Source organism: Mycteria americana, chromosome 14 (genome assembly GCF_035582795.1).
Source record: "Mycteria americana isolate JAX WOST 10 ecotype Jacksonville Zoo and Gardens chromosome 14, USCA_MyAme_1.0, whole genome shotgun sequence".
NCBI lineage: Eukaryota > Metazoa > Chordata > Aves > Ciconiiformes > Ciconiidae > Mycteria > Mycteria americana.
In genome coordinates this window covers 2,162,628-2,171,189 of record NC_134378.1, presented here as the reverse complement: position 1 = coordinate 2,171,189, position 8,562 = coordinate 2,162,628, and the positions used below count along the sequence as shown (strand labels likewise).

The window sequence follows — 8,562 nt, the reverse complement described above, 5'->3', positions numbered from 1 at the left end:
AGTTTGCTGGAGAGTCAATCACAGATGGACCGGGGATGGAGCATGTTCGTCCTGAAGCCAGTCGCACTTAGGAACCCGTGCCTCCAAGTGGGCAGATCAGGACCTAGGAGACCAGCAGCACAGTGCTTTGGGCACATGTGAGCCCATCAGTCTTTGAGTCTTGTCACGCTAATTCTGTATGGGAAGCTTAAAGCCGTCTTCTCTTTATTGCTGTGCAGGTCCTGCTAGAAAAGGAGAGTGAGAAGGCTGCTTTATTAGAGACGCTACTGCAAACTCAGGGAGAGCTAAGAGAAGCCTGGCAGCAGCTACAGCAGCTCAGGCAGGAGGTGAAAGAGCAGCAAGAGAATGGGCAGGTGAATCTGACTAGTAGGGCAGGTGGAGAGAACAGGCAGTTGGCAATTGGAGGGAAGCCGAGAGAGAGGCTGAGAGCGCCAGGTAACAGAGCGAAGGGCAGGAACAAGGCAATAAACCCTAAGTCCTGCGGCTGAGGAGGCAAGGACTACTGCAGGCACGGAAAGCACAGAGCCTGCTAAGCTCCAGAGATCAGCAACGGGAAGGAAGGGTCACAATATCAGCAGATGTTGTCCTAAAAGACGTAGGAATTTCCCCTCATCCTCGCAGGCGGTCATGTGGAAAGCCATAGTTACGTACTGATGTTGATAATAACCCTTCTACGCAAATTATTTTAGTGGACATAAAAATGGGAAGAAGGAGGAATTAACTCTACTGGCAGGGAACTGACTGTTGCTGCAGGAAATACAGGAAAACAGTATCACAGAAAAGGAGCGGATAAAGTAACTGAGGGGGAGAGCGAGCAGGGTAAGAACGCCTTAATACAATCAACAACGGAGATCCAAGGTATACACCCATGGAAAAAAGCTGCATGCAAAAATAAAGCACTAAACCAACAAACCAAAAAGCACTAAACCAACAACATAAACCTAAAAAGACAAAGGCTGTTAAACTTTCATCCTGGCATCTGAAAGGGATATGGACATTAGGGGCCAATCCTCCCTGACACACACCAGCCATCGTACACGCTCTCTCCCCTAGAAGATGGGAATGTCCCAAGCTCACGTGCTACATTACACCTTCGATGCCTGTGCAAACCTAGCGCTGATGTTAACTGCAGACCTGACGAGAATGGAGATGGGCCAAATTCCAAGTGCGTAACAACGGCCCCCAGGAACTTCCCCAGTCACACCCACCCTTGGACCCTTGCTGCCTCCAGCATTCCCCTTTGAATCTTTCCTGCTCATCGCACTTGGCGATAGAGGGTCCCGTAACGGTTCGGTACCCATGATGACGCTCAAATCCCAACGTCTGGCTTTGTGAGTAAAACGTTTACTTTCCAGAAATAAGGCATGTGGTCTCCAGGAGGAGTACACAAAGCTGTAAAAAACCCCACAGCTTGAATTAAAAAAAAAATCAGCCTGGACCCCATTTTTAGAAGGTACTTGGGTACGTAATTTGCACGTCCAAGTGTTCTGGGTTTGGTAACCCGCCAAATGACAGGGTACTTACATAGTTCTCTGGTGCATCTCGTACTACGTTTTCATACAGCAGTTGCAAAAAGCACCTCGCTGCGCATCTTCGGCTTTGACAACCAACTCCAATAGTCTTGCTTCCACTGATTTTCTAAAGAAGGTAACATTTCACTCTCTCCAGCACCTCTGCTGGCAAGCTGTTGGATACTGTTATCTCCAGCACCCACTGGTGGTCTCTGTGGCTAGAAGGCTAGAAGGGCAGGTGGGACAATCCAACCTCAAAGAAGCTGCCCCTCCTCCTCCAGAAACCTCGGCAAAAAGACTCGCTAGCTAGACGGTAGGAAAAGCTAAGCTTCTCCAGCCGGCAGGCTTCCTACCAGCCCGCACAACGGAACACAGAATTATCCCCTTCCCACCGCTCTTCCTGACTCTCCCACTGAACCCCTTCACGGGCACACGTACCTTGCTGAGCCCAGCAGTTATTATATGACAGTGCTGTGAACACCTAAAGCTGGACAAGGAGAGCAACTCTGCCTTTTCACAGTCCTCGCCATCATGCAGCAGGTTCACAGCAAAACCCATCTCTCGCCTTGTTGACCTCTAGGAAAGCACACACTTGGCAGCCCTTGTTCTTCTGCTCTCGCATTTCCTGGCTAAACCCTTCCCTCTTGCACTGCTCTACGGTATCCGGGTTCTTGAAGGCCTGTACGCTTCTCTGACGCCGTCACAAGTCTTACACCACCTGCAAAAGCACAAGCACCTTCTTACCGTCTTTATCGCTAGAAAGAGACGCTCCAGCTCAGGACCTGACTCCTCGGCGCATTCTTCTTCAACAAAGCAATAAAGCCAACAGCAGGGACTGGACCTGGGAAGCTGGCCTAATGCTCCTGAAGGAGCTCGAGCTTCTTGATGTACTGTTTGAGATTTTGGCATGAGGGTGCAAGCTGGTTGAATGCCGTTCTCGAGTCTGAAAAGGGCTCTGCCTGTCCGTTTAGACAGTCACATCGCTCCTTGGCAAAGCAATTTGCTACAAAAACGACATCAGCCTCCCACAGTTCTGAGCGGTTTGGAACTTCCCCATGTGAACAAAGCACCTGCCTGCTTCTGTTCCTCCTTTTCTCTGCTTTGAGGCCGAGACTGTCACAATGGGAGGGAGGGTTAACGGCAAACTTTCTTCATTACTTTTCGACCTCTGGGTAATGCCTTGGTCACCGAAAGAACAAGTTTTCCTTCTTGGTTGCATGTTTTGCTGGGCCAAAGAAAAAGTTGAAGGCCGGAATCGTGAATCCCTCAAGATGGAAGCATCTCTGGGGAAGGACCCAACCTGAAAGACAGGATAAACCAAGTTAACTACAGAGACGACAGCAGCAAAGGACAGTCCAGAACCTACAGACTATCACAGATCCATTCTCAGAGGAATTTGCAGGTAGGAGGAAGGAGAAACACCAAATGATGTTTGTGTGAGCGACAGACGTCCGGTCTTTGCTCCCGTAAGGATGCAACGCCTGCAGCAGAAGTGAGAAGGCAAGGCCGTAACCAGGTTTTATTCCAAGACAGCTCACGTAACGGCGAAATAATTTACACAGCTCCCCTCTGGACACCAAATAATCCCAGGAAAGATTCCAGTTGCTGGCATACAATCTTGGTGCTACTGCAAAGGTGGTGCAATTTGCACTGCCCTTCAGCAGGCATGTAGACAATCTAGACAACCTAACTCTGCACATTCCTAACAACCACGAGCGCAGCTTCCAAAGACCTACCAAAACCACACCAGTTCTCATCATTCTCTGAACAAGCACCTGGGAGGATTTCGTTGCACAGACCTTCACAGGCATTTGGGAAAAAAACGTGCACGCAACGTAACAGCATGAATTCAAGCGCTAAGAAGATGCAAAAAGGTGTAAGGGTTACCGAATGTCCTCTGACTCTGCCCCGTAACAGCTCTCGCAGCGATCAGCATCCAAAGAATTTGGATCAAACGCTTTTTCTTCTTCTTTCCCCAGCTCTAAGACAAAAGAGGATTCCAAGTGATGAGGGGTGTCTGGAAATGCTGTCTTGCACTCTTGTCTTGTTCTACGCACAATAACTGCTCTACGCATGAATGCAACGGGTTTGTGTTGGAAGCTGTGCATCCTGCACCCAAAGCCCACCTGAAATGGTACGCACAGAGCCTGCTGAGGTGTGAAGTAAGACCAACTAACAGAGCAGCATTTGTCATCTCCAGAACACCTTCCACAGAGAGAACGGGCTCTCTGTAAGCCTTCCTGGAGCATGGATCAGACGTTACTTGCATAAAGGCTTTGTTAAAACGTTGTCGAAAGTAGACCCAATCGGTACATTGTGACTGATACAAGACTTCTTACACAAAGCTGTAAACAGCTTTTGTGCCCAGACACTCAATTTGTAACGCCACAACCTCTGAATACAGAAAGGCTGCTAAGTGACACAGCAGTAAGGACACTATCACCACATTCCCATGACAACTGCAGAAACCCTCGTGTACCTACCGACTGTTCAGCTCTTGGCTTAGTTTAGCCTTTCAACTTCGAGAACAGAAAAGTTAAATCTGAGTGATCCAAATCAACAAATTTAGTTTACGCTGATACGTAGAACTGCACTCTCTCCCAGAAAAGCTAATAAGGAGCTCGTGTTTTGGAAAGGAAAAGTCAGGACAGTATTACTGTTAGACTGCGGCACTTTGCCAGAATTGTTTCGGGTTTGTATCGAAGTACAACGGTGAGTCACAACGTGTAAAAAACGTAGAGGAGAGGTTTATGTAGCCAAGGACCACTGACTACAACTTGTAACCGATAAATCAACTAAAAGGTATTGATCAGCTACGCGTTAACACGCACAAAGTCAATGTAGTAAGGTGCAAGTTTAGCCTTAAGGGTCGAGCCACTGGAGCCTTCCCTGGAGAGAGGCTCTTTCCTCTAACCAGGTCGTCCCATTTGTCAGCCCGCTGGGATTTACGGGTACGACCACAGCCAAGTTTTGCCAGAACAGCTGCTTGATTTCTCGCCGTAAAAGACCATGAACTCAGCACCTTTATCCCTGAAATGCATCCATGAGTCCTTGTCATCATTTCAGAGGGACTAGGCAAAGATTTGCCTCGCAAAAGTAGCGCGTATAATAGGAGTTTGATCCGCCAGTTTAATAGATTTGGGTACTACAAACTCTTCAAGAGTTTATGGTGTTTAAATGCTCTTCAGCTGTCACTTGTTCCTGTGAAAGTCAACACGGACACACAGTGATGGGAAGACTACCAGAGCATCCATCCAAGAAAGGCAGAATAGCATCTTACCGTGCCTCTCGGCCTCTGGAGTCACGCCACTGCCAGCTTTATCCCAACGTTGCTTAAACAGGTTGTGCTCTACATCCAGCTGCTGCTCTCCTGCCATGTCCATGGCATCGATGCTCTCACACCTGAAACCCACGAGCAAGGAAAGTGGTCTATAAACACACATTGGTTATGGTCTGTGGCAGGCTGAGGCAGCATTCAACCAGTGAAAATACAGAATCTTTCAGCCAGGGGCATAAGAATGTGCCAAACCGGAAGAGTGCGTACGGCTGGGGCCAAGTGACGGACAGGGAATAAAACGCACGTTGCAGCACCCTAAACGACTCTTCCAAGGACGAGGTTCGGTGTACAAGGACTGTTTCCAGCTGCCACAGAAAGCGTTACCCTGAAAGGTGGATACACTCAGGGCAAAAAACCAACCCCAAACCCCTCAAAGCCCATAACCATTTTCAGGAGCTAAGCTTAAAACCGGTTGAAAGCTGCCTCCTACCTCTACCCCCCCACCCTTCCCTCTTCAACGTCAGCACATTTCCTGGTGATCCCTTTTCACAAAGAAGACTGAGAAGGTCTGTGGTCTCGGCCTGGTATCGAAGCACCATGATGCACTTGCTGCCTACGTGCTCGCTTACAAGACTGACGGCTCCTCTGCACAAAACAGGAGAGGCTTCCAGTCTCTCTGGCCTTCCCACGCCCTTTTAAATGTGAGAAGACAAAGACCAATAATATCTTGGGTGGCCAGAAAGAAGCCAGATTCGCTACATTGAGAGCCCAATGCATTACCCAAAGGAATGACTACAAGGGAACAAGAGGCAGGGAAGATTAGCGGACAGTCGGATAACGTGCACAGCAGTAATGCCCGGTAAGACTTGCACAGTCTTCCATCGCTTCATCCTGCAACTTTATTTTGAACTTGGTTCAAAGGTAATCAGTCCGATTTTCAACATTTCGGAGAAAGGCTATGGCGCGGCATTGGCATTACAGTCAGAATGTAAGTACCAAAACCACAGAAAAGCCGTCCCTTCTCAAGTACCTTCCGAAGGAGACTCTGCAGTTTGTCAACAACAATACGGCCAAATCTTGAGTCCCAAGGGAACTCTGTGCCAGCTTTTTCAGTATCACCGAGCTCTCTGACAAAGCGCACCACCGCACAGGAGTGCAAGTGGATTTCTTCTTTAGCTCCATTTATAATCTAGAAAAACAAGACAAAGCGCACCACCGCACAGGAGTGCAAGTGGATTTCTTCTTTAGCTCCATTTATAATCTAGAAAAACAAGACTGCCCGACTGGAAGCGCTGGTTTAAGCGCCCAGCGGGCCTGGCTGGAATCCCTGCGTAACCACACGGGATCACCAGCTCCTCCCTGTCCGTGGCCCAAGCAGCAGCGCAGCGCTCGGAAGCACCAGGCACGCTGAGCCTGCCGGGCCCTCGGCAAGTACGAAAATTACCCCAGCGTTCAGAAGTCTGACTCACGAGCACAAGGCATATGTGGAAAAATAGCATCTAGATCGATCTTCGGTTGATCTCCCCTTGATTTGTCAGCGTACAATTCCGGAGGAACCTAGGAACACAGGAAAACCAGAGTCCCGTTTCACTCGGAAGCGAATCAAAAGGCCTCTTGCCCTCCGCTGCTCTGGCTCAGGAGCCGATTGTTAAGAGGTGGCATTTGCGAGACACCCGAGCTGCTGCCTCCCGCACCTTCCAGGGTAGCTAAGCGCTTGCCACTTGTCCTGCCTTTAAGAAAGGGAATCACCTGGGAACCTCCGAATTTGGGGTGGGGACGGGGGTTCCCGCGCTTGCTTTCCGTTCTTTGCAGTGCCTGCTTGGAGACGGTGGAGACAGCGCCAAGAGACCTTGAGACGCTCTCCCGCCACCGCGTTACAGGCGGCCACAAGCCAGCCTTTGCGCCCAGCGGCTTTCGGGGAGGGCAGCCCGCTCCCAGCGGCAAGGCGGCCGGCGGGGGGAGAGACAAACCCCAGACAGACCTGCGGCGGGGAAGCTGCTGCGTGGGCAGCCCGCGGGAGGCGGCGGCGGAGGCGGCGGGGGTGCGGAGGCACGGCAGGCCGCCACGGGCCGCAGGGCCGCCTCTCCGCCGGGGCTCCGCGGGCAGGAGGCAGCACCGGGGGGCCGGGCCCCCCCCGCCGCCGCTACTCACCTCCTTGGTGAGGTAGTACTGCAGCTCCGAGAAGAAAAGCAGCCCCATGATGAGCCCGCTGACAGCCCTCACTGCCGGGGAGCCGAGAACCGCCGTCAGCCCCGCCGGTCGCGGCCGCCCGCCCCGCCTCGGCCCCGCCTCGGCCCCGCCTCGGCCCCGCCTCGGCCCCGCCTCGGCCCCGCCTCGGCCCCGCCTCGGCCCCGCCTCGGCCCCCCCTCGGCTCCCCCTCGGCCCCGCCTCGGCCCCGCCTCGGCCCCGCCCGCTCACCCAGCGCGCCCCCGCACCTCTTGACCCGAAAGTCTTCCCGGGTCTTGGGGAAGGCCCCGGCCCGCCGGGCAGCGCGGCTCGAAGCCGGCCGAGGGGGCTGGCGGGGAGCGGCTGGGGCTCCCGGTCTCCTCCGGGGCCCGAAGGGCCTCGCTGCCGCCTCGCCCTCTTCTCACCCCCCCTGCCAACGGCCCCGGGCCTCTGAAGGGCACCCGAGAGACGCCGGCTGTGCCCAGATCGGTTAGCTGGAAAGGGCTTGATACCAAGGCCAAGCTGCTGGTAGAGAGCAGTTTTCACTCGGTTCGACATCCTGCCCGTCCCATCCCTTGCCTCCGTCTTTGACAGGGGTGCGGCTTGGTACTAAGGCCCTTTGGAGAACAACCAGGCTGTCCCTCAGGCTGGCTGTGGCAGCAACAAAGCGGGAAGCAAAGCATCTCGGGAGAGCACCAGCGCTTTTTGTGCTGAAGCGTGGAAGGACGGAAGGAAGGACGGAAGGGAAGGAAGGGAATGAAGGGAAGGAAGGACGGAAGGGAAGGAAAGGAAGGAGAAAAACCCACTCTCTTGCCCCGCTGCCCTGGTTTCGGCTGGGACAGAGTTCATTTTCTTCCTAGCAGCTGGTAGAGTGCTGCGGTTGGGCTTTTAGTAGGAGAATAATATTGGTAACACGCTGATGTTTTGGCTGTTGCTAAGTGGAGTTTCCACTGGTCAAGGACTTTTCAGCTCCCCATGCTCTGCCGGGCGCACAAGGCCTGGGAGGGGGCACAGCCAGGACGGTTGATCCAAGCTGGCCAAAGGGCTATTCCACCCCATAGGGCGTCCTGCTCAGTACAGAAACTGGGGGGACTTGGCCGGGGGGCAGCGATCGCTGCTCGGGGCCTGGCTGGGCGTCGGTGGGTGGGGGGTGAGCGGTTGCATCACTGTTTGGTTTTGTCCCCTGGGTTTTGTTCCTCTCTCCTTCTCTTGTTGTTTTCCTTCTCATTACAATTTATCACCATTATTATTATTTTGTTCCAATTATTAACCTCTTCTTACCTCAACCCACAAGTTTTCTTACTTTTGCTCTTCCCATTCTCTCCCCCATCCCGCCGGGGGGGGAGGGTGAGCGAGCGGCGGGGTGGTACTTAATTACTGACTGGGGCTAAACCCCAACACCACCTTCCATCCCTGGCGTGGACTCTTCCCCCCTCCTTTCAATAACACCTCCACTGCCCTCCCTCCTCACAGGGAACGGCTATGAACTCAAGAGCCTAAATCAGACAACAGCTTGTCAGAGCTTACTTGGGCAAGTAAAGAACTAGCATCATCTTCTCCTAAGCCACATATTTACCTACCACTTGCTTTTCTTCCTAAAAGAGTGCA

At 52.6% G+C, this 8,562-nt stretch overlaps 1 protein-coding gene across 1 annotated transcript; it reads right to left on the bottom strand.

Annotated features, from left to right (window-relative positions):
* Positions 1-2,040: 2,040 nt before the first annotated feature.
* On the bottom strand, positions 2,041-7,512 carry LOC142417140 (endoplasmic reticulum-Golgi intermediate compartment protein 3-like). Its single transcript, XM_075517502.1, is given in 9 exon segments — positions 2,041-2,189; positions 2,192-2,229; positions 3,399-3,492; positions 4,792-4,906; positions 5,139-5,143; positions 6,258-6,345; positions 6,940-7,010; positions 7,207-7,303; positions 7,393-7,512. Coding segments are annotated over 9 exon segments (777 nt in total).
* Between the last annotated feature and the right edge of the window lie 1,050 nt (positions 7,513-8,562).